This window comes from Hemiscyllium ocellatum, chromosome 29, assembly GCF_020745735.1.
Source record: "Hemiscyllium ocellatum isolate sHemOce1 chromosome 29, sHemOce1.pat.X.cur, whole genome shotgun sequence".
Classification (NCBI taxonomy): Eukaryota; Metazoa; Chordata; class Chondrichthyes; order Orectolobiformes; family Hemiscylliidae; genus Hemiscyllium; species Hemiscyllium ocellatum.
In genome coordinates, this window is record NC_083429.1 from 45,097,085 (window position 1) to 45,124,245 (window position 27,161).

General features: G+C 44.1%; 1 protein-coding gene across 2 annotated transcripts in view; it reads left to right on the forward strand.

Moving 5' to 3' along the window:
- pcsk7 (proprotein convertase subtilisin/kexin type 7) overlaps positions 1–27,161 on the forward strand; it is a 223,522-nt gene that overhangs the window by 124,171 nt on the left and 72,190 nt on the right. For both annotated transcript variants that reach the window (XM_060846707.1, XM_060846708.1), the window contains one exon: positions 24,261–24,428. In XM_060846707.1, the coding sequence (XP_060702690.1) occupies positions 24,261–24,428 (168 nt within the window). The remainder of the gene's footprint in view (positions 1–24,260; positions 24,429–27,161) is intronic.

Below are 27,161 nucleotides of genomic sequence, written 5' to 3' on the forward strand. Positions count from 1 at the left end.
CTGTCCCTCAAGTCAGGAGACTCTGAATCCCCTGTTTATGTTTTTTCCTTTTTTTCTTTGTTTTTTTTATTTACCCCCACACTACCGCCTAACTGCAGTAGTGCTTATTTTTTCCCCAGCACCCATAGGAATCCCCTGTTTATTTTTTTTTCCTTTTTCTAAATTAACCCCCACACTACCGCCTAACTGCGGTAGTGCTTATTTTCCCCAGCACCCATGGTGTATGTGTGTAGTTGTGAGACACAGTGTGAGACACAAGGTGCACGAATCTTTATTCAGTTTCCACCACCAGGAATATAGGAAAGCACCCGGGTGGCCAGTGAATCCCCTGTTTATATCTGTCAGCCAGGGCTCCCTCATTGGCCAGGGTTAATAACCCCAATCAAGAGTCTCGTAGTCAATGAGATCCACTTGATTCCCATCAGTGCACTCTCCTCATGTGAATGCAGGAGATGTAGCGCCTGCTCCTTTGCATTGTCTTACTTCGCTTTCCGGGGTACAGTCTCATCCTTCTCCTGGCTAAAGAGGTGGTTAGTGTTTCCATCTTCCAACCAAGTAAAGTTGCAGTAAAAAGTGAGGTCTGCAGATGCTGGAGATCAGAGCTGAAAATGTGTTGCTGGTTAAAGCACAGCAGGTCAGGCAGCATCCAAGGAACAGGAAATTCGACGTTTCAGGCCAGAGCCCTTCAAGGGCTCTTCCCCGAAACGTCGAATCTCCTGTTCCTTGGTTGCTGCCTGACCTGCTGTGCTTTAACCAGCAGTACATTTTCAGCAAGTAAAGTTGCACCCAAGGTTCTGAATTCTCTTCATGAAAGAAACCAAACACAGTTCTCTCCACAAATACGACCTCTAACTATTTACTTCTCAACAAAGCATTTGTACCCAAACTATTAACTGCTCTCTCCCCAGATTCTGCAAGCCAGGCAGCATCAGGAGGTGGAGAAGTCAATGTTTCAGGGAGAACCTTAAGATTCCTGAAGAAGGGTTATACCCGAAACATTGATTTCTGCATCTCCTGATGCTGCTTGGATTGCTGTGTTCTTCCAGCCTTGGCTACCTTGGAATCCAGCATCTGCAGTTTTGTTTTGGTGTGTCCCCTGATTTCTGCCTAGGCTGGTGAGTGCCTCCAGCACTCTCTGATTCAGGAGAGCTGAACTCTTGCATTTTTATTCAGGTTGCCATTATGGTTATTCATTTGTGCAAAATTTAACCCCAGATGGTGGGTTATGTTAAAAAAGAATTGACTGTAAATTTCTACAAGTCAGAAGTGCAAGTGACAGTATGTGACCTTACTTACCATCTGTAGTGTCTAATAACATCAAGAATCAATCAGAGGAATACTTTATAAAATATATCCAGGCCTACATGAGTTGCAGATGCAGTTCCAGAATATGGGACTCCGTGCATTCAAATGCATATGCACAGTTGCTAAGACTTAAGCATCCTCTATCACCGTCCCTCCTATCGCTACACACTTCCACCTGTAGATGGAATTTCAGAAGCTTCACACTGTTAGACCTATAACAGCACTGCAGGAGCTCACCAGCACGTTGCTAGTTTCTATAACCGTAGGCCTGGGAAAGTAGGTTCACCATTGTCCTCCTGTGGTCCCACTTCTGAGATTAAGCAAATGGCTTTCAGAGTGTACTGTCCGTTTAGACGCCTCACTTGACTGTTCCAGTTGCTACACAACCCAGATTCGATTATCCGACTGATAAATGATGGCCAAATTGAATTGATCACTCGCCAACTTCGAAAGTGTGTGAGAGTTTCCTACAGCGTCAGTTCTTGCTGAACTGTGGGTTCATAATTATTCAGCTGTGATAGCTAAACAATCCCACAGCAGCCCTCCTACTCTGAACCAGGCCGAGACCATCCAGTTTCTTCTCATGTTAAAGTGCAAAATGGAAGCGTTGGCATGGGAACCCAAGTTATTATTTGCAGTCTGACAGCATCACCTTGTTGCGGACATTATTAAGACCACAATACATAGAAGCAGAAGAAGGCCATTCGATCTAGTGAGTCTGCTCTGCTATTCATTGAGATAATCCTCAACTCCACCTTTACTGATTTATCCCTTGATTCTCTTTTTGAGTAAATTTTTGTCCACCTCAGGAATAATTTAATAGCCTCGACAGCCCGCTGCAGAAGAATTCCATAGATTCACTCGGCTCTGAGAGAAGGAATTCGTCCTCATCTCCATCTTAAATATGTGACCCCCTGAGATTGTGCCCTAGGGTCTAGACTCTCTCACAGAGGGAAGCAACCTCTCCACCTCTAGCCTGTCAAGCCCCTTAAGAATCTTGGATGTCTTAATAAGGTCACTTCAAGTCATAGAGATGTACAGCATGGAAACAGACCCTTCGGTCCAACTTGTCCATGCTGACCAGATATCCTAAACTAATCTAATCCCATTTGCCAGCACTTTGCCAATAACCTTTCCTAGCCTTACCGAACAAGCACTGAGACTATTTTTTTTCTTCCTTCACTCTTTGAAGGGATGTAGATATTTAGTGCACATCCAAATTGCCCTTGGCCTGAGGAACATGGGACTAGATGTGGGTTAAAACAAGAGAAGCAGAGTTCTAGAAGATCTTAAGTTGACAGAAGTGGGAGACCAACTAGGATTAGGCAAGTCTTGCAGTAACAAAGGCATGTGGTGCGCAGCAGCAAATTAGCTAAATTTTTAATATACTTCATTCACTGCCTGCCTCAAACTTGCAGTGAGAATTGGTGGTAGAACTGTCTGATTGTGTCCATCTAGTCTGTCATGCTGTGCCTTTCCAGAAGACTATAATGAGATCTTGATCAGATGGGTCAATGGGCTGAGAAGTGGCAGATGGAGTTTAATTCAGATAAATGCGAGGTGCTGCATTGGGGGAAAGCAAATCTTAGCAGGACTTATACACTTAATGGTAAAGTTGCTGAACAAAGAGACCTTGGAGTGCAGGTTCATTATTCCTTGAAAGTGGAGTCGCAGGTAGATAGGATAGTGAAGAAGGCGTTTGGTATGCTTTCCTTAATTGGTCAGAGTATTGAGTACAGGGGCTGGGAAGTCATGTTGTGGTTATATAGGACATTGGTTAGGCCACTTTTGGAATATTGCATGCAATTCTGGTCTGCTTCCTATCGGAAAGATGTTGTGAAACTTGCAAGAGTTCAGAAAAGATTTACAAGAATGTTGCCAGGGTTGGAGGATTTGAGCTATAGAAGAGGTTGAATAGGCGCTAGGGCTGTTTTCCCTGGAGCATCGGAGGCTGAGGGGTGACCTTACAGAGGTACATAAAATCATGAGCGGCGTGGGTAGGATAAATAGACAAAGTCTTTTCCTTGGGGTGGGGGAATCTAGAACTAGAGGGCTGAGGTTTAGGGTGAGAGGAGAAAGGTATAAGAGACCTAAGGAACAACTTTTTTCACGCAGAGGATGGTACGTGTATGGAATGAGCTGCCAGAGGAAGTGGTGGAGGCTGATACAATTGCAACATTTAAAAGGCATCTGGATGGGTATATGAATGGAATGGGTTTGGAGGGATATTCACCAAGTGCTGGCAGGTGGGACTAGATTGGATTGGGATATCTGGTTGGCATGGACGAGTTGGACCGAAGGGTCTTTTTCCGTGCTGTACATCTCTATGACTCTAAGACACCAATGCAAGGTCTTGCCAAGCAACGATGTTAAAATGAAAAGTTGCTTACTCGTACACTGTTCTCGTGTCTAGGTTCAGTTACAGATGCCAATGGAAACCAAACTGAATTTATGTAGCACCTACATAGATGGCATTTCACGCCAATGAAGAAAGGGTAAGCCAGGGTCAGAGAATGGAGCCATCAAATCATTCAGTGTGTTTTGTGAACTGAGTTTGAGCTGTAATGATGAAGCAAGCTTACAAAAGAAATGTATTTTATATTATAGTCGAGGTTTTGAATTGGTAGCAGCCTCTTTAAAACTGAGTCAGTGTGCAAAGGGAGTTGAACAAACAACCAGGGCCAAAGTCTTGGAGCAACCCTGTACTGTTATCATATTGTGAAGTCTGTTGTTGTAGTTGCCCTGGGAACCAGCTTGAAAGAAAATTTTCCAACATATACAGACGTCATGATTGTTTCAGTTCATGTGTGTCAATTCCTGTGGCTAGTTTGCATAATCCATATATCACCCCCTTTGCTTTCTTTTGGATAAAAAGCAGCAGCGATTCTTGTCCAATAATGTGGTTGTTGTAAATTGTTTAAAGTAGGATTGGGTTTTGACAAACTCAGTGAGGCTTTAGAAGTTCTAGCGTTGATGTGTTGCTGTTTGTGAGCAAGCAGGGAAGTATTCTGTATATCTAAAAATCAGTTAGAAAGAATTAGTTAATTTTGTTTGGAATTGCTACTTTCCATTGGAGTGTGGTGTAAGGTTTGTCATACAGTTAACTTACGCAGAGGTGTTACTTTACCTTTTGTAAAAATATTTAGTAGGTAAAATAATCCCTTATGACTGATTCATCTTCATTGTTTTCCAAGTATTTGTTCCATGCCTTTATCTTTGTGTTTTTGTGTGATTATCCTGTAAATAAGCTTATTTTAGACAGTGTTTATAATATTTGCTACCTTGCAAAGCAAACAAGAGACTATGATGTGCTTCTGAAGTATTCCCTATTGCAATATGCTGCTAATGCTGTGTAATTGGTACTCCTGATATCTAATTACTGTACGACAAGGTGCGGAGACTTTGATTCATTAGAGACTTGGTTGGCTGAAGGGAATTATCTTTCTGGTGTTGAGAGCTGAAGGATTCCAAGCTCAAGCAACTAATTTTTCATGTAACAGTAGAACTAGGAGCAGGGGCCTAGCACTCCCTGGAGCCTGATCTGCATCTGATTCAATCGTGGCTGATCACATCTCTGCTTCAAATGGCACTCTCCTTCCCGCTCCCCATAACCCTTCAACTCATTACTAATTAATAAAATGTCTATCTCCTCTAGAATCATAGAATCCTGACACCGCAGATGGAGGTCATTTGGCCCATTCAGTTGGCACCGACCCTCTAAAGAGCATTCCACCCTATCCCTGTATTTACCACAGTTAGTCCATCCACCCCACACGGTACGGGGCAATTTGGACATCTTTGGACTGTGGATGGAAACCAGAGCACCCAGAGAAAACCCACGCAGATACGGGGAGAACACACAAGCACCTTAACTATATTCAGCACCCCAGCATCGAGGGTAGTGAATTTCACAGATTCCCATCTCTATGAGAGAAGCAATTGCTCCTCATCTGAACTTGAAATCTGCCACCCTTAGCCTGAAACTATAACCTGTCGTTCTAGATTGCCTTACGAGGGGAAACATTCTCTCTGTGTGTACTTTATCAATCCCCTTTAACATTTTATAATCCTTAATTAGATCTATCATTCTTCTAAACTCTAGTGAGTTTCAGCCCAAGTTACTCAATCTCTCCTCATATGACAAGCCTTCCATCTCTGGGGGAAGTTGTAGTGTAACAAACACAGAAAAAAAATCAGAGTAAAGGCCCTCTTCCCATTAGTACAGTTGCCATTTGAATCTGTTTAGGTGTGATACTAAAAAGCTGTATTCAAGCTTGGTGCAACATCAGTGCCTGGTTTGGGATTTACTACATGAGCATCTGCTCCTGATGTTTCAACTCCTTCCAGTTGGCTGCCGTCAGTCAGTGCAAATCCTATCATTTGTCTCTTGAATCGCAATTAAAATTGCCTTCTTTCTGAATCTGATAAACAATAATCACAACTTGAAGCAGAAGGGATGGGCCGTAACCTTTTTTAAGAAAGACCAACAGGAAGACTAGCTACAAAACTCTATTTCGGAAGAGTTACAGCTACTTTCAATAGAAGCTTTGCTTCAGAAATAGCAAGGATATGTAAAACATCATGTATTGATCTTTATCCGAGGTTACTTCAGTAATTTAGGAGAAAGTGAGGACTGCAGTTGTTGGGGATCAGAGTTGAAGAGTGTGGTGCTGGTAAAGCACAGCAGGTCAGGCAGCATCCGAGGAGCAGGAGAGTCGACATTTCGAGCATTAGCTTGTTCCTGATGAAGAGCTTATGCTCGAAACGTCGACTCTCCTGCTGCTTGGATGCTGCCTGACCTGCTATTCTTTTCCAGCACCACACTCTTCAATTCCTAGTTCAACAATGTGCTTAACTCTAGATCAAGGGATTGCCCTTGAGTCACCCTAACTCATTTCTATAAAGAAGTACAACTTCCCAAAACAGTCCAACTTTCAACTTGTCGCAAAAAATGGTGTAGTAGCGCTTGAATTTAATTGAGGTAAAAATCATACAACACCAGGTTATCGTCTAGCAGGTTTATTTGGAAGTACAAGCTTTTGGAGCGCTGCTTCTTCATCAAGGAGCTAGTTGGGCAGGACCATAGGGCACAGAATTTATTGCAAAAGATCATAGTGTCATACAACTGATGCAATATAGTGAACAAAGCTGGATTGCTGTTAAGTCTTCATTTGTAATATTCATTAATATGTAAATCCCAGAACTTCTTTCAAAACACATGGTGTTGTGTGTTCAACCTGGGTGTAGTGTGATTTTTAACTTTGTCCACCACAATCCAACACTGGCATCCCCCACATCATGAATTGAATTGAATTTGCTTTATTCCCACATATACTCAATGAATACAGTGAAAGGTTTCTAGGTCACCACGCACAGCGCCATCTTAGATACAAAGCTTCCTTGGTACAGCTTGCTTATATGAGCTTGTATATTTTAAATTAATTCCCTGAATACCCTGTTTGCAGTTAGTGAATGTTCAGAAATAATTAAGAACATCAGCAAGCATTAAAGATGATGCAGTAAATTGAAGCGATCTGAACTACTGTTTAAACTCTGTTTAAACCCCACATCTGGGTGGAAAGGATTGGAATCTTTCTTGATAACCTGTTTCTCAGAAAGTTTTAAAATTCTTCTGTTGACCTGCGCTAATCCATGTGATCCTGATTACAAATGTTTGCTTGATTCTTGGCATCCCACCCAGTCCTTAAGTCATTGGTTTATTAAAAGGGATAGGTTTTTCTACTGCAATGTAAGTAGACAATCCTTTGTTGTGTCTGTTTGATACCCGTTCTCTCTTGCTCTGGTTTGCTGTGGTAGTTGAACACACCTTAATTGTTGGATGAGGTCACCCCTTGGTATAAGGTGATTTGTAATGGGAGTGACATAATATTGGGAGGGGGTGAATGGGTGAGAGAGAAATGAGGCAAAGTTGGAATGCTTTGACAGGAATTAGTAGTAACAAACAGCAGCAGGAAACATATGAGGTCATTGCTTCCTTCAAAGGAAAAGTGTTTCAGCTTTCACAGATGCAAATCCACACATCCTTTTAAGTGGAAAAGCAATTTGCCTGTGGCATGCAATTTTGCTTTTCATTTCTGAAAGCATTCTCACAGTGTAATAATTGATTTGCAATAGCAATTTCTGACACAATGCTAATATTTATAAAATTACTCTTGTGTGAAATGTAAGTGTCTCTGGCAAGGCCAGCGATTTTTTTCCATCCCCTGTTTCCTCTGAACTAAATGGCTTGTTCGGCCATATCAGAGTCAACACATTGCTGTGCTTTTGGAGTTATGTGTTGGCCAGACTTCGAAAAGAAGGTCGACTCCTTCCCTTAAACAGCATTAGTGAATTAGACGGGTCTTTATGAAAATTGCTCATAGTGTTGTGGTCACTATTTCCAAGACTAGCTTTTCAAATCTCGATTTAAGCCCCATTCCCCGAGCACTAGGCTAGGCCTCTGGATTGCTGGTGCCATGACATTACTGTAAAGCTACCATCTCCTTACCCCAGCATCCTAACTATCTCTCTTCCTGTATACAAATGCAACGTTATTCACAATGATAACAAGGTTTTACTTTTGTGGAGTTTGCACAGCCTTTTGCAAATTAGCACAGGAAATAGCCAAAGCTTTCTGCTTTCTCCGGGGAGTACATTAATATTTGCAGGGACATCAGCATGTTATTATTTTAGAGGGATTCACCAGGAATATGTTAATATTTGTAGGGGCTGCTTGTAAGTATGTTAATATTTACAGGAGGCCCCAGGAATGAGTTAATATTTACAGAGGACCATTGCAATGCGTTAATATTGCTGGAGAGTGTGTTACAAGTTGCAGGGACCCCTGGGAGTGGGTTAATAATAATTCCGAGTGTTCTTCAGGGTCAGGTGAATATTTTTTAAATGTCACGCAGAGAGAAATTAATCAACATTTCCTTCTGTTTGTAAAAACAGGATTTTTTAAAAATGTGCTTTTATTTCCTGGGATTGATACACCTCATCTTGGTCAGATAAGAGTGACACTTCAGGTGAAAGAAATGGGCCATCTAATTTTGAAATGTCTCTGAACGGTATCATCTCACATGAGGTGTATGTATGATCTTCCAATATGTGCAGAATAGAATGTTAAGAGGATAGGTCCCATGTTTAGAGGTAGAATCTCAGGACAATTCAGAACTTTCAAAGGACAAGTGATCAGGAAGGTTTCTTAACCTGGGACATTAGACACTAGTTTATATGAAGTTTCTCGCACCAGCTGTGTGCTTATATCCCATGATATTTTAACCAGGGTGGCAGGGTCAGGGATTAACACAGATCAACAGAAGAACTTTGGAACTTTCTGAAAAACAGGGTATCAAGAAAGATTCCATTCCTTTCCACCCAGATGTGGGTTCTAAACTGAGTTTTAAACAGAAGGTCAGGTCCTTTCAATTTACTGTTTTTTTTTGCTAGTTAATTTGGAGATCTGGTGTCCCCAGTTACATTATACAAGGGGCCAAAGCTAAAGATAATGGGAAATATGGAAATGCTGATTATTTTCAACGCCCTTAACATTTTGAGTCAAATTTCACTATTGTATTTCTATAGTTAAAAATCACACAACACCAGGTTATAGTCCAACAGGTTTAATTGGAAGCACTAGCTTTCGGAGCGCTGCTCCTTCATCAGGTGGTTGAGCATACTACTTCACTGGTCTGAGGCCCTGTAAATTGTTGAAACTTCTCCTCACTAATGGGTTTGTATCCAACCAGTCATTAAGGTGTTGCTTCCTGCAATCATAATTATCCACTTAAGTCTTCCTGTTTATATCAATATTGATGTTGAAGATTGCACTTTGAAGTGCAGCGGTCGGTCTATAATGCTGGCTGTATTGACTGTTGTTTGAATTGGAAGATAAATATCTATAGCAGGAAGCAGACAATGATTGGATGAGAATTGTAGGCTACTGTGAAAATAGAACTCTTGTCTTTATTGACATTTGCTTGTAGTCCAAGGTGTGTACAAGAAGGTAAGCTTATTGGATTTATCCCAAGAAATAAACCACACTAAATGATGTTCTATAATTAACGATGACTTATGCTTACACCTCACCTTTGAAGATTTCCCAGAAGATCAGCGTGAAGGGGAACAAAACAATTTAGATTCAATACGGGAGTGGAGCCTTATCAACCACAGAGGTAGAGGTTGACATATGCGATCAAAAGTGTGCTTGCAAAGAAGATTTTAAGAAGGGAGGGAGAGAGATTTTAGAAGGGGAGTGACTGGAACAAGAACCAAGGGCTCTGTGGCCACTGGTGGGGGCGAAGGGTAAGGGATGAGAGAGGTGGGAAGCCAAGAGATTGTAGGAAATGTCTGAAGGCTGGGAGATATTGCAGAGATAAGGTGGAGTTAGACCATGGAGGGGTTTGACAAGGAGAATGAGCCCCTGAAGCCTGCTGTACCATTCTGCGAGATCATGGATCATCATTTACCTCAACAGCATTTTCCCACACTGTCCCCATAATCTCTCAATGTCTTGTCAATCTAGAAATCTGTCAGTCTCTGACTTCAACATACCCTTGACTGAATCTCCCCATTCCTCTGGAGTAGAGAATTCCAAAGATTCACCACCCTCTCAGTGAAAAAATCCCACTCACCTCAATCCTAAATGGTCAGCCTGTTACTCTGAGACTTTCATCCCTGGGTTTTAGATCCTCCATTGTTAACCACTTTCAGAATGTTGATGTGTTAGTGAGATCACCTCTCACTTTCTAACCTTGAGACAATATAGGCCTAGTCTCCTCATTAACCCAATATCACAAACACACCCTCACTTTCTCAGACTCTCACACACACACACCCTCACTTACACACACATTCTCACACGCACATGCACACTCCTACACACTCTCACTCTCACACTCATGCAAATTCTCACTCTTCCATATATGCATTCACACACACTCATGCACACTTTCTCTCTCAAAAATACCTGCACAAATTCATGCAGCCTCTCTCACACGCACATACACATACACACTCTCGCACTTTCTCACTCTCACTTATATGTATTCACATGCTCGCTCATGCACACTTTCTCACACACAAACTAATTCACACACTCTCTCACACGTGCACACAGATACACTTACATTCTCATTCTCACATATGCGCTTGCACACTTACACACACACACACACACACACACACACACACACACACACACACACACACACACACACACACACACACACACACACTTCATTAGATAAGGAGACCAAATAATCTCGGTGAGATTGTAGCAAGATATCTTTACTTGTGTAGTCAAATCCTTTGGCAGCAAAGGTCACCAAACTATTTGCCTCCAGAATTGCTTGCTGCATCTGCGTTTTAGCTTTCACCAACTCATAAATAAGAGCACCCAAGTCCTTTCGTACTTCAACACTTATCAATCCCTCACCTTAAAAACAAAAGTATTTTTCAGATTTTCCTACAAAGGACAGTGGGGATAGACACATGGTCTGGGTGACGACAACTTATTTTAAAAGATGAACTTCCAAGGCTAGTTAAAGCCTGTCTCTTGCCTTAAGCACAAAATGACCTATGAAAAAAAGTGTGATTTTTGAAGTGTGATAACATTTTGAGACAAGAGATAACAAAGTATTCTTTTTTTTCCAAATCCCTTTGGGATTTAGTCATGTCAGTGCATTGAGAACATCTCACTGAGACAATTGATAGTCCATGCTGATGCCAAGCTCCTTTGACTTGTCTGATTTCTCAAGAATATCTACATGTATATGGTTGAAAAGCAGTAAACAGGAAAGTACTGAACAATCACTTCCTCTGCAGCAAGATTTATTTGAAGAGTGGATCTTAGTTTCTGTTTAACTGTTAAGTATTAGCTGATACAGTTTTCCAAACTCGAGAACACTTCAGTCGGTAACACTTCAATCCAACATTGACATTTTCCTAGCCTTGCTATTTGTGGAGAAAGCAAACATTGAGACTTCATACAAATTAACATGTCGCGGTAAATCTCGGGGTTCTTGAAGGAATTCAAATACAGCAGCTTCCCCACATGAAGTGAAAAACCTCAGGGATGCATCTGAAAAAGAGTCTCTTGTCCAAATTTGAAAATAGTGCTTTTCCTTTTCTGGGAAAATTGGGCAGAAAATGGAACAAAACAAATTCCGGTTAAGGCAGCATTGTTCTGTGGGACATATGCAAAGGAAGAGTGTCATTGTTAAAAACAAAGCTGTGTTAGAGACAAATTGTTATGATTCAACTGCACACACTGTGTAATAATATCTCTACTTTGGTTGTTCTATTGCCAGTTTCTGCTCAGCTTCTGTGTTGCAGAGGATAAATGGGTGGGTGTATTTGGGCCAGTCTCCATACAGGAGAGAATTCTGTCCCTTCTGGCTATGACTTATTTATATTAGTTTTATTTTTAAGGAAAGTAACTATTAGTCCTTAAAATAACTTGTTTTTCTTGCCAAACCAAATCAATTCACAATTCTTCAGATCTGGGGTGGTGTGATGCATTCTATGCCACTTTCATTGACACCATCTCCCTTATTTTATTTTCAGTTTCAGAAGGGATATGAAGCTATGGACCATGAGGTATCTATAAATGAAAACAATTCCAATCAGGTTATTGTATCAGAGGATTCAGGGATACTGAGGTCAATTATAAGACCTCCAATTCTGCTGTAGGTTTGGACCTTGTACCTCCTAGTTACACTGTACAAACTGAGCCATGAGAGCATCAGAGTATCCAGGATCCTATTAAAAGTTATCCTTTCTAAATTGTGCATTCACTTCCCCTTGTCTCTCTCTGATTTCTATTGACCCACCATTGATTGTCATGCCCTCCGTTACCTGGTTGGCAGGTTGTGGAATTGTCTCTCTAAAGCTGTTTGCCTCTTCCTGACTCTTCCTTGTTCCGTTGCCCCTGTCTACCTCTCTCTCTCCCTCACCACCACTTTCGCGTGTTCCCTCTCCCTCATTCTCCGTCTCTCCCTTTCATATATTCCTTAAAAACATTCTGGTTGACCAGACTGTCCTATATCTTAATGTGGCTCAGTATCAAATCTCTCATTGATATCAGTCTTGTGAAGGTCACTGTAGCACTGCCAATTGATGTTTTAAAAAGAAGGGAATGGGGGTGGTGGTGTGACTTTTCTCTGGTCTCCCACTGAAGAATGACATTCCCTAACGTTGTGGGGATTTCAAGGGTTGCATATTGGCCCACAGATTGTCTTAATTCCTTCTCATCATATGGGTGTCTCTGGCTAGGCCAATTTTTATTACCCATCCCTAACACCCCTGCATAAGGTAGTGGTGAGGTGCCTTCTCGATCTGCTGCAGTCTTTGAGGTATGGGGGCACTCGTTATAGACCGAATTCCAAAATACGACCCAGCGACAGTGGAGGAACAGCAGTGTAGTTCCAGACAGGAGGTTGAGTGGTTTAAGAGATGAACTTGCAGGTGATGGTGGACCCATGCATCAGCTGCCCTTATCCTTCGAGGAGTCTCTTCCCTGGCGTCGGGGAGTCCAGAACTAGAGGGCATAGATTAAGAGTGAGAGGGGAAAGGTATAGAAGAGACCTAAGGGGCAACCTTTGCATGCAGAGGGTGGCACCTGTATGGAATGAGTTGCCAGAGGAAATGGTGGACACTAGTACAATTGCAAGGCATTTAAAAGGCATCTGGATGGGTATATGAATAGGAATGGTTTGGAGGGATATGGGTCAGGTGCTGGCAGATGGGACTAGATTGGGTTGGGATTTCTGGTCGGCATGGATGGGGTGGACCGAAGGGTCTGCTTCCATGCTGTACATCTCTATGACAGAAGTCACAGGTTTCGAAGGTACTAGAACTAGGAGAAATCCGACAGATAATGGGAGAAGACTTAGAACAGGAGACAATGGTGAATTTTGATTTCAACACTATCTTGAGAAATGGAAACTGAAAGAACTGCAGATGCTATAAATCAGGTAAAGCTCAGCAAGATCTGTGGAGAGAATCAGAGTTAATATTTCAGATGGAGAGATCCTTCCTCAGGAAGGATTCTCTGAGGAAGGGTCACTCGACCCGAAACATTAACTCTGATGCTCTCCTTGAGAAATGGGAATTTATTCCAATCAGCAATGTCAACAAATGTTCTCCGCTCAAACATAGTGACAGAAAGATCACGAGTAGTACAGCGAACGAGAGGCCTGGGAACAGAATTCTCACCGACGTTCTAGCCAGACACTGGGGAAATGAGACCCGAGGTTGCCATTTGGAAAAAAAAGGAACTCAAACTTGACAGTCAAGTGATGTATTGTGGAAGAATTAACTGAGGCATGATTTTTACTTAAATAAACCTTCATCTGTTATAACACTGACATGTCAGTCAGTCATTGTTTATGGCTGAACTGAATAATGAGACCTAAATTGTTTGATTTAATTTTTTTTGGCACTGCCATCAACAATTATCAGTACACCATCTTCATTCCTGATTGACAGACCTCATGACATATTAACATTTGTGTTAATGGCGTCAGAGTTTCAAAGAGTATACCTGCAGTGTTCAGTACATTAAATGTGATTAGTTACCCATCAGGAGTCATTGTTTTTAAGAGGCATTTGGGAACATTGGCTTCCTGTCTCTGTGCTAAATGGACAATGTGGAAAAATTGTTGGCAAGGCCTGACTAATGGTGTCACCCAATCCATGAAGTAGTGGATGTCATGTTCTGTCTGAAGGGTGAAAACCGATGACAGGCTGGGAGTAGGCTTTCGTTGCTGCTAGCACTTCAGAAGCACCATTTTGTTTTGCTCGTCTCCAAGTTAAGAATCTATATTTAAATAATATTTCAGTCTTTCATCCAGCCTTTTAAGTGCTTCCAGGGTTCTGCATGGAAGGGCGTTGTGTGGACGCGTAATCCATTTGGGAATGTGAATCAGTGGAGATGCCGATGTATTTATTTAAAATCACAAGCTTTTGACTTCACCTGAAGAGTGTGCCTCACCCTCTACAGCTGTAAAGGTCCCTTCACCCCTTCCCTGCTTCCCTCAACTCCAGCTCTACCAGGAACTGCCTTTAAGTCCCTTACTCTCTGGAGAAACCTGGAGTTTGGCTGAAAAATCCCAGTCTGCTTTCTTTAAGTAGCTTCTATGGGTTCGTAATAAACTTTGACAACAAGTTGACCCACACCCATGTTCCCCTGCCCCCTTGCCTTCATTTCCTTTGCAACCCATCCCACCCCTCCAAAAAAAAACTGTAAGGTGGGATGGAGTTGATGAATTATAATGGGAGACTGAAATGAACAAGCCCAGATGCTCATTGAATTATTTTCAGATGTTTGGAACTTGCCTGTAGAATTATAGAGAGCCGAGGAGCTGGTGACTTTTTTTTAATTTCAAAAATATACTTTATTCCAAAAATTATTTTGATATCTATACAATTGGTGATGCCGTACATACGTATACATTCCATTTCTTTGCATACAGAGATCGGAATTAATCATATGCATGTACAAATCTGTACATTGACTATCCAGATATTCTGCTGAGGCGTCAGCAGAGCCCGATTACTGGGTGGGCCCCCTGTTCTTCTTTGGCAAGCATACGTTACACGGTAGTCTTTCCCCACCGCGCCTTGGCAGCAGCTGCCCCAATCCTCAGTGTGTCCCTCAGCATGTAGTCCTGGACCTTGGAATGTGCCAGTCTGCAACACTCAGTCAGGGTCAACTTCTTCAGCTGGAAGGTCAACAGCTTTCAGACAGACCAAAGAGTGTCTTTCACCGAGTTGATGATCCTCCAGGCACAATTGATGTTCGTCTCGGTGTGTGTCCCGGGGAACAGACCATAGAGCACGGAGTCCCGCGTCACAGAGCTGCTCGGAACGAACCTCGACAAACACCACTGCATTCCTCTCCAGACTTCCTTTGCATAGGCACATTCCAGAAGGAGGTGTGTGACAGTCTCGTCCTCCCACAGCCGCTTCGAGGGCAGCATATGGTGGGGCAGAGAGTCCGGGCATGTATAAAGGATCTCACCGGCACAGCCCTTCTCACCACCGGCCAAGCCATGTCCTGGTGCTTGTTGGAAAGTTCTGTCAATGAGGCATTCTGCCAAAAGACTTTGACGGTCTGCCCAGGGAGCTGCTCGACATGATCCACCCTCTCCTTTTCCCGAAGGGTCTCAAGGACATTACGTGCTGACCACTTCCTGATGGACTTGTGGTCAAAGGTGTTTTTCTTCATAAACTTCTCCGTGAAGGACAGGAGATACGGAATGGTCCAACTACTTGGAGCGTTCCATGGCAGCAAGGCCAGGCCCATCCTTCGCAACACCGGGTACAGGTAGAACTTCAGTACGTAGTGACACTTGGTGTTTGCGTACTGGGAATCCACGCACAGCTTAATGCAGCAACACACAACGGTGGCCATCAGGGTGAGGGTGGCATTGGGTATTTCTCCCCCATTGCCCAGATCTTTATACATCGAGTCTCTTCGGACCCGGTCCATCTTTGATCTCCACATGAAGTGGAAGATGGCCCAGGTGACTGTGGCGGCACAGGTTCTGGGAATAGGCCAGACCTGTGCCACACATAACAATACTGACAGAACCTCACACCTGATGACCAGACTTTTTCCCACGATGGAGAGCGACCTTTCCTCCCATCTGCTCCAGCCCACCAAACCAAATGGCCAGCACCTTCAGGTGGTCGGTCCTGACGGTGAAGGGGATCGAGGATTGGTCGGCCCAGTTCCCGAAGAACATGCCCTCGCTCTTGCCTTGGTTTACCTTTGTCCCTGAGGCCCGTTCGAACTGGTCACATATGCACATGAGTCTGCACACGGACAGCAGATCCAAGCAGAAAACGGAGATGTCATCCATGTACAGGGAGGCCTTAACCTGCAGGTCCCCGCTGCCAGGAATAGTCACCCCCTCAGGCTCGCATCCTTCCTGTTGGACTTGGCAAATGGCTCTATGCGGCACACAAACAAGGCAGGAGAGAGAGGGCAGCCCTGCCTGACTCCAGGTCTGACTGGGAAGCTATCTGATTCCCACCCATTGATTGAGACTGCACTGACAATGTTGGCGTAGAGTAGTCTGATCCAATTGCAGATTCCCTCCCCAGAGCCCCTTTTAGAGAGAACATCCCTCATGTATATATGCGATATCCTGTCAACGGCTTTCTCCTGGTCCAGGCTGATGATGCAGGTGTCCACTTCCCTGTCCTGCACACAGACGATCGTATCCCTGAGGAGAGTGAGCTGGTGACTATTTTATGATCAGTTACCCATGTGGGAAAGTGCATGAAGTTCGCTTTACTGTAGTTATAATCTCACAGTGCTTAGTATTCCACCACATCCTAGATGTGCCGGTCAGGTGAACTGGCCATGTTAAATTGCCCCATAGTGTTAGGTGCACTAGTTAGAGAGAAATGGGTCTAGGTGGGTTATTCTTCGGAGGGCTTGTTGGGTCAAATGGCCTGTTTCCACACTGTAGGGAATCTAATCTAACCTAGTCCACATCAGCCCATCCCATAAACACACGATTCCCTGTACTCCACAAGCATGGTCTGTTAGAGAGAACCTCCCAACATTAAGAATGATGGATGTGAAGCTGTTCTACATCACTCTATGTGCCAGCACACAGGAAATCATCTCCGGTTTCATATTGAAATAAAACTTCATGTAGCAAAAGATCAACGATTGAATGCTTCCCTCTGCTTTAGTTTTGGTAAATCTACAATTACATTTACCAGCAACAGCAGCGTAATGGATAGAGCAATAGTCCCAGTGAAGACACATGCTTTGTCATGCTATTACTATGTCACATCATTTTTTTTAAAGTATTCACTTGTCATTTTAGAATATCGATTGAGCCAGTGGAGTAAAAATAATGTTCCTAATGAAACTAAAGAGCGGGAACAGCTTCTCTTCAGCACAGAATGAGGTGGATTGGCAGATCCCTGGTGTTAGTGAAATAATGGGGTGATTTCACTTATCCATGTAATACCGCCCTCGGGAGTTACAGAGCACACAGTGTGTTACTTTCAGTGAGATCACATTACCAGAAGGTTCAATACAGAGCTTCATAAACAGGAAAGTACTGCTCACTAAAAATCTTATTACAATGACAGTTGGTTCCTGTTATTGTGAAGATGTGCTTGAAAGTCAGACTTGACGTTTGACTCAATCTTTATTTGAATTCCTGTGGAAAATGCACATTAGGATAGATTAAACATGGGCCTTCTATGTCCACTACCGGAAACTTCCAGTTTATCAATTACATAATTGTCTCAGACTAAGAGTCCACAGATGAGCTTGAATAATCGTCACTGCTTTTGTTACAAGAATTCCTGGAATAAATTACTCTGTACAGGATGTGGCTAAAAAGCGGGTATTTTTGCTTCATGTTTAAAACCTGAGGTAGAAAATGGGAACTGATATTGTCAGTCTTTGAAGGATTTTTCTTTCAAACAATATATTTTGCTCATTCATTTTTTTGAAATACGTAACAGTTAGAATTTGGCATTTTATCAATGCAGTTTCTTTCAGTACAGTGCACGCATTCTGAAGTGTTCTCCAACACTTACATTTACAGGCCATATTTACAATACACATTGAGAAATGTAGAAAATAGGGGCAGGAGTAGGCCATTTGGCCCTTCAAATCTACTCCGCCATTCATTATGATATTATCTGATCATCCTGCTCCCGCTTTCTCCCCAAATCCTTTGAGTCCCAGATCCAATATCCAACTCTTTTCTGAGATCAGACAAGATTGTGGCTTCAATCACTTTCTGTGTCTGCATGGGTTTTCTCCGGGTGCTCCGGTTTCCTCTCATAGTCCAAAGATGTGCAGGTCAGGTGAATTGGCCATGCTAAATTGCCCATTGTGTTAGGTGCATTAGCCAGAGGGAAATGGGTCTGGGTGGGTTAATCTTTGGAGGGTCGGTGTGAACTTGTTGGGCCGAAGGGCCTGTTTTCGCACTGTAGGGAATCTAATCTAATCAAATTCCACATGCTCACCACTCTCTGAACAAAGAGATTATTCCTCATGAATGGTTTATCCAGTTTAAGTAAACTGTGACCCCTGGTTTTGGACTCCCCAGTCATTGGGAACATCCAATCTGCATCTATCCTGTTTAGTCCTGTTAGAATTTTACAGGTTTTTATGAGGATCCCCCTCATTCTTCTGAAGTCCAGCAAATGTAATCCTAACCGCAGAGATTTGATTTCTCCTCCTACACCAGTCTGGCCAGCCCAGGAAGCAGTCTGCCAAATATGAAGTGCATCACTCAAATGCAAGAATATCCTTCTTCTCTTAAGGAGATTTTGTGCCTAACACACGCTTGTGCACTGGTCTTTTTCTTATGCATTATTAGGTGACAAGACGAGTTCAACGGGCTGAGTGGTCTACTCCTGCTCTTAGCTCATACGTTTGCATATAATTATTGCTTTTATCTGATTTCCAGGCTCTTGGCATTCTCTAGTGGGGTGGGGGGGATGGCATTCCACTGTAACCTCTCCCCAGTGAGACTTTAATACCTCAAATTCCCTCAGCAACCAGCACTACAGCATGTCAGTCTGTAATATACAATCATCAACACCATTTTTGCACTGGGAAACGGGCAGCCCAAAGACCACTTACCAACAAGTTGATAAACGCCGACTGCGCCTCATTGTGTATTCCTGGCAACGGCCTGCACCATTGATCAACTTGGACAAGCCTCGAAGAAACCATTGCATCACTTTCCAGATCTGTTTGCAAAGTTTCGTCCTAGAAGCAAATGGAAGATGATCATTTCCCCCGGCTGCTATCTCGGGGACAGCACCTGGTGGTGCAGTGATTCAGGGTATCTGCATGAAGAACTGAGCGTGGAGAAGTCTTCTCACCAAGACCCAAACTCTGTCACAGTGGGTCAAATATTGGCATTATTTATAATATGTACATAAGAAATACCCATATTGGCCTGATACCTTTTTAGCTCAAAGTCTGTGAGAAGATTTGTAGCTCGGGTGCTCGTTGTTGTGGTTCTGTTCGCCGAGCTGGGAATTTGTGTTGCAGACGTTTCGTCCCCTGTCTAGGTGACATCCTCAGTGCTTGGGAACCTCTGTAAAGCACTTCTGTGATCTTTCCTCCGGCATTTGTAGTGATTTGAATCTGCCAGTTCCGGTTGTCAGTTCCAGCTGTCCGCTGCAGTGGCCAATATATTGGGTCCAGGTCGATGTGCTTATTGATTGAATCTGTGGATGAGTGCCATGCCTCTAGGAATTCCCTGGCTGTTCTCTGTTTGGCTTGTCCTATAATAATAGTGTTGTCCCAGTTGAATTCATGTTGCTTGTCATCTGTGTGTGTGGGTGGTCGTGTCGTTTCGTGGCTAGTTGGTGTTCATGGATGCAGATCATTAGCTGTCTTCCTGTTTGTCCTATGTAGTGTTTTGTGCAGTCCTTGCATGGGATTTTGTACACTACATTGGTTTTGCTCATGCTGGGTATCGGGTCCTTCATTCTGGTGAGTTGTTGTCTGAGAGTGGCTGTTGGTTTGTGTGCTGTTATGAGTCCTAGTGGTCGCAGTAGTCTGGCTGTCAGTTCGGAAATGCTCTTGATGTATGGTAGTGTGGCTAGTCCTTTGGGTTGCGGCATGTCCTCGTTCCGTTGTCTTTCCCTTAGGCATCTGTTGATGAAATTGCGCGGGTATCCGTTTTTGGCGAATACATTGTGTAAGTGTTCTTCTTCCTCTTTTTGCAGTTCTGGTGTACTGCAGTGTGTTGTGTCCCTTTTGAATAGTGTCTTGATGCAACTTCTTTTGTGTGTGTTGGGGTGGTTGCTTTCGTAGTTCAGGACTTGGTCTGTGTGTGTGGCTTTCCTGTTTACCTTTGTGGTGAATTCTCCGTTAGGTGTTCTCTGTACCATCATATCTAGGAATGGGAGTTGGTTGGTACTATATTGGAAATGTGTTGCTGGAAAAGCGCAGCAGGTCAGACAGCATCCAAGGAGCAGGAGAATCAACGTTTCGGGCATGAGCCCTTCTTCAGGGATGAGGAGAGCCCTGAAGAAGGGCTCATGCCCGAAACATCGATTCTCCTGCTCCTTGGATGCTGCCTGACCTGCTGTGCTTTTCAAGCAACACATTTTCAGTTCTGATCTCCAGCATCTGCACTTTCTCATGGTACTATATTGGAACAGTTAATTGTTAATAGGTCCTGTATCTGTTATTTGCTTAAGTTTTCCAATAGTTAGGTTATTCTGAATTCCTCTTTCATTTGTTTAGTGTTTAAATAAATTTGTGTTTTTCTTAATGTTGAGTTGTTTGACTCTGGGACATGGCACTTCCCATCTACCTTTACAATATGAAAAAGTTATGGTCTAGGCTACCTTTGTAAAATATATTGAGGGGGCCTGGTCTGGTCTGTAACAACCTTGGCCCAGCTCCATTTGGGGTAGTTCAGCTGAACTTTGGGTCAACAAAGTAATCAGGTTTTCCGAATTGATCATTGCATGGGAAGTCCCCAAAAGTCAGTTTCGTCCAAAATGGTCTTGATGCAAAAATAAAGTAACGTCCAATAACACTGACCTGTGGTGCACTATACAACCGAGACTTTGTTGCACTGCGTTTTTATCCTATGCCAGAATTTCCTCAGCTGACACCAAGAACCTTCCTTCCAGTGCAGCATGTGACAACTTCACACACAGTACCAAGTCAGCTAAGATTGAAAGTAAGGCTGTTCTGATTAGCTGCTGGTCTGAGACTTACAGGAGACAGATTTAAGTTTTTGCAGAGTGAGAATGTGAGGGAGACCATTTTTTTTACACAGAGAGGTAATAACTTGGAACTGGCTGCCCATGACAGTGGTATTGTATATGGTAATGGTTCTGAAAGGGTAAAAGAAAGATAAGCACTGTACTTGATATTGTCTGATATTGTCATTCAGGGGCTTGAACCTGGACTTCCTTGTCCAGCGATAGGAACACTAACACTGCACCACAAGAATTCCCTCATCCCCACCTCATAGTCATAATAACAATGTCTATCTTACTCATGGCTGAAAATGTGTTGCTGAAAAAGCGCAGCAGGTCAGGCAGCATCCAAGGTACAGGATATTCGATGTTTCGGGCATAAGCCCTTCATCAGGATGAAGGCTTATGCCTGAATCGTCGAATTTCCAGTTCCTTGGATGCTGCCTGACCTGCTGCGCTTTTCCAGCAACACATTTTCAGCTCTGATCTCCAGCATCTGCAGACCTCACTTTCTCCTATCTTACTCATGGCACCTATACCTCATTCCTATCGTGCAATGAATTATATCTTTTTAAAGTCAGGGACCCCTTCTCATGAAGACTCAACTGATTCTCTGCCCACCGCAAACAAAATAGTACCTTAAGCCCAATCAAAGGAAGAGGATTGTGGCAACATTCTTCTACCCACAAGTACCACAGATGCTGGAAGCAGACATGGTCAGTATTTGAAAGGAAATTAGACAGGCTGCTGAGGTAACTACGTTTGTAGGACACTGCGGTGGAGGGTGGAGTGAGTAAACTGGAAAATGGGACTTTAAAGGGAGCCAGCATCTCGTCAGGTGGCTGAATGGTCTTCTTCTACATCATTATGACTTTGGCCTTTTTGCTGTCACACGCTCACTGGAAGTGCCACAGGCTTTGCTAGTCTTTGTTAAATAAGACACAATGAGTTTTGCTTACTTCCTTAATAACACTGAACTTGTAATAATATCTGGTAAAACCCAATCGTTGCAGGTATGGTTGAAGCCGGATGACTTGCACATTCACTTCCATAGATCTGGAAAAACTGACAAACAGAGATTCCTCTTGGAGTTAACACACTCCTCTCCCTTTGACCTCAAAACAAATTGTTCAATAGTTCATCATAGCTGAAAATGTGTTGCTGGTCAAAGCACAGCAGGCCAGGCAGCATCTCAGGAATAGGGAATTCGACGTTTCGAGCATAAGCCCTTCATCAGGATGAAGGGCTTATGCTCGAAACGTCGAATTCCCTATTCCTGAGATGCTGCCTGGCCTGCTGTGCTTTGACCAGCAACACATTTTCAGCTGTGATCTGCAGACCTCATTTTTTACTCAATAGTTCATCATATACAATTGAAACAACTGTATCCCATTCAAGAGATGAATTGTAATCAGCATGAATTTATAATTGTGGTAGTCTGCAGGCAATTTGTCAAAGGATTTTATATGACTTTATATGGAGATGAGGGAGGAAGGTTGAAAAGAGGGAAATAAATGACAACCAGAGAGTAATAATTATTATTTTAACATTAAACACAGAACATAGAGTCTTCCTTTTCAACTATAAGTTTTTTTTCTGACTTCTCACCATTTAATAATTCTTGCCTTTTCAACATTACATGTTTCAATGCCATGGTTACTTCGTGTCGTACTGCTGGGCAACCCTTTGATCCAACCAGTCAATGCCGACCATAATCTCAAACTAAACCAGTCCCACCTGCCTGCACTCAGTCCATATTCCTTCAAACATTTCTTGTTCATATATTTATCCAATGCCTTTTAAACATTGTAAGTGTACCCACATCCACCACTTCCTCTGGATATTCATGAAGCACTCTGTGTAGAAAAGTTGCCCCTCATGTCTTTTCTCCTCTCATCTTAAAAATATGCCCCTTAGTCTTGAAATCACTCGCCCTATGGATAAGACACCAGCAATTCACCTTATCTATGCCCTCTCATGATTTTATAAACCTCTATAAGCTTCAACATCCTACATTCCAATGGATAATATTCCCAGCCTCTCCCTATAACTCAGACCCTCCAGTCCCGGCAACATCCTGGTAACTCTTTTCTGAGCCATTTCCAATTTAATAATTTCCTATACTTGTTGAAGCGCCAACAGTTTGTGTGTTTTTGACCTGGGGTGTGGGCTGTTGATGGCCGTCAAAAGTTGAGACCTCAAGGACAAGTCGTAAAGAGAGAAGAACATGAAGTTAGAATGCAATTCCTGTTTGCTAGTGAGCCAATATGGTGAGCAATTTTCAAATGCGTAATTAGTGAATTACAGTGATTCGGACAACTCCTTGAGGGTGGATGTCACACCTAGCACAACAAAGATACTAAAATGGTGAGTTAAATGAATCAAAGCGAAAGTGCTTTTCCTCAGCCACTGTCACAAGCACTTTTCAGCCAGTGAAGTATATGTGAACAGAGGAGCAGGATTAAGTCAGTTCGCCATTCAAACTTGGTCCACCAATCAATAAAAGGATGTTTGCTATCTGATCGTGGTTAGGGTCTACTCTCCTGTCTCCCCACCCAACACTGAACTCCCTGAGGTCTCCATTGTACAATATACGAAATACAACGCCCAATTTTCACTTAGCAAATGCACTGATAAACAGCAATGTAGCAATTAGATAATACTTGCATTATTGACAGCTTCTCCCCACTGTTACCAGACTTCTCTCACATTTTAAATTTAATGTTGATTTCACTCTTTGTGCACCTTCTCTGCAGCAGTAACATTGTATTCCTCGCTCTCTAATTTCTATTACCCTAATGCACTTCGTACGGTATGATCTGCCTGTACTGCACGTAAAAGAAAACGTTTTACTATATCTAGGTGTGTGTGACAATAATAAATCAAATTTTAAAAAAGTCACATTTTCAACTTATTTAATTAGATGCATTCACTTATATTACACATTCATTAGGATGTTAATTTCATGAGAAAGTAGACACATTTCAGTTTGCACTCATCATGACAAATTCTAAAGAAATATCAAAGTACATGGCAAACAACGTTTATACTGTCTGAGGGGAGAATATTGACTGTTTGAGGTGTGCTATAATTACTCGGTGACATGCTTTTTAAATTTGAAAGAGGTATGAATATTGACCAGAATTGATTATTGTTGTTGACACAGGTCTTTCTCAGATGCAATGCTAATTAATCTGTCCCTCCCTGTGTTTAATGCTCTAACTATTCAGGTGACCTCTGACTGGGATATGCAAGAGGGCACTGGCTGTACAGAGGGTCACACGGGAACCTCAGCTGCTGCACCACTTGCTGCGGGAATGATTGCACTGATGCTTCAGGTTCGTCCGTGCCTGACGTGGAGGGATGTTCAACACATCATTGTCTTCACATCGACACGGGTAAGAACCCAGCAAAACTGAACAAACTGCCACTTTTACATATGGTCCTTTACTATCTAACCCATTAGTTCCATCCTGTTGTTCTTAAGTCACAACCCAGTATTTGACTCCGTTAAGTCAATTTATCCTGACATTCCTTTTTCCTTCCTGTGCTTATCTAGCTTCACCCTAAATAATTGAATACCACCCACCTCAACTACACACCACATTTCCATCATCCTCTGGGCAAAGATGGTTCCCCTGATTGAATGATTAGATTAGATTACTTACAGTGTGGAAACAGGCCCTTCGGCCCAACAAGTCCACACCGACCCGCCAAAGCGCAACCCACCCATACCCCTACATTTACCCCTTACCTAACACTACGGACAATTTAGCATGTCCAATTCACCTGACCCACACATCTTTGTGACTGTGGGAGGAAACCAGAGCACCCGGAGGAAACCCACGCAGACACGGGGAGAATGTGCAAACTCCAACACAGTCTGTCGCCTGAGTCGGGAATTGAACCCGGGTCTCAGGCGCTGTGAGGCAGCAGTGCTAACCACTGTGCCACCGTGCCGCCCGGTATCTGTTGCATATTTTTCTCCCTTTGTTCTGACAACCTTGCAACAAAGCAGCATCTCTCTACCAAACCATTCCATAGCGTTAAAGATCTCCATCAGGTCACTCTCCAATCTTCTCTGTGATGTTGCTCGTTTCTTAGCTGCAAATGTACTGATCACCCACCAGGATTGATGAGTTTAGATTTTAGAGCTAGGTTTTATTGTCATGTGTATTCAAGTACAGGAGCACAGTGAATGGTTGACATTCCCACTGCTGACTTAGGTACAAAGGTACCTCGGTACAAAAACAGAAAAATAAAGAAATAAATTTAAAAATTGAACACTGGCTCTTCGTAATAGAAAGTAGAACAATAGAAATAAAGTTAAATGTTTAACATGACAGTCCTTTCTTAATTCATGGGCCTGAAGACACTCCACACTAGGCTTTCCCCGAGGGAACGCTCTCTCCCGCACTGGGCACAGACTCTCCCATAATGGGCACGCTCTCCCACATTGGGCACACTGTGTCCCTCACTGGGCATGCTCTGTCCCGCACTGGGCACGCTTCTCCACACTGGGCACCCACTCTCCCATACTGGGCATGCTCTGTCTCGCACTGGGCACACTCTGTCCTGCACTGGGCATGCTCTGTCCCTCACTGGGCACAAACACTCCCATGCTGGGCATGTTCTCTCCCGCACTGGGCACACACTCTCCCGCACTGAACATGCTCTCTCCTGCACTGGGCACACTTTCTTCCGCACTGGGCACACTCTCTCCCGCACTGGGCATGCTCTCTCCCGCACTGGGCATGCTCTCTCCTGCACTGGGCACACTTTCTCCTGCACTGGGCACACTCTCTCCCGTACTGGGCATGCTCTGTCCCACGTTGAACGCGCTGTCTCCTGCACTGGGCACACTCTCTCCGGCTCTGGGCACACTTTCTCCCGCACTGGGCACACTCTCTCCCGTACTGGGCATGCTCTGTCCCACGTTGAACACGCTGTCTCCTGCACTGGGCACACTCTTTCCTGCACTGGGCACCCACTCTCCTGCATAGGGCACCCTCTCTCCCGCACTGGGCACACACTCTCTCCCATGCTGGGCGCACACTCTCTCCCATGCTGGGCATGCTCTCTCCCGCACTGGGCACAGTCTCTCCCGCACTGGAAGCAGTTTCTCCCACACTGAGCGCATTCTCTCCCACACTGGGCACACTCTCTCCTGCACTGGGCACCCTCTTTTCCACACTGGGCACACACTCTCCCATGCTGGCCATGCTCTCTCCCGCACTGGCCATGCTCTCTCCCGCACTGGGCACGCTGTCTCCCGCACTATGCGCACTTTCTCCCACACTGGGCGCACTCTCTCCCGTGTTGGGTGCACTCTCTCCTGCACTGGGCACACTCTCTCCTGCACTGGGCACACTCTTTCCCGTACTGGGCACACTCTCTCCCGTGTTTTACACCCTCTCTCCCGCACTGGGCGCACTCTCTCCCGCACTGGGCACACACACTCCCGCATAGGGTGCACTCTGTCCCGCACTTGGCACCCTCTCTCCCGCGTTGGGCACCCTCTCTCCCGCACTGGGCACCCTTTCTCCTGCACTGGGCACCCTTTCTCCTGCACTGGGCACACACTCTCCCATGCTGGGCATGCTCTCTCCCACACTGGGCACGCTGTCTCCCGCACTGTGCGCACTTTCTCCCGTGTTGGGTGCACTCTCTCCCGCACTGGGCACACTCTCTCGCATGTTGGGCATGCTCTCTCCTGCACTGGGCTCACTCTCTCCTGCACTGGGCACCCTCTCTCCTGCACTGGGCACCCTCTCTCCTGCACTGGGCGCACTCTCTCCTGCACTGGGCGCACTCTCTCCTGCACTGGGTGCGCTCTCTCCTGCACTGGGCACACACACTCCTGCACTATGCACACTTTCTCCCACACTGGGCACACTCTCTCCCGCACTGTGCACACTTTCTCCCGCACTGTGCGCACTTTCTCCCGTGTTGGGTGCACTCTCTCCCGCACTGGGCACACTCTCTCCTGCACTGGGCGCACTCTCTCCTGCACTGGGCATACTCTTGCCTGCATTGGGCGGACTCTCCTGCACTAGGCACACTCTTTCCCATACTGGGCACCCTCTCTCCTGCATTGGGCACCCTCTGTCCCGCACTGGGTCACACTCTCC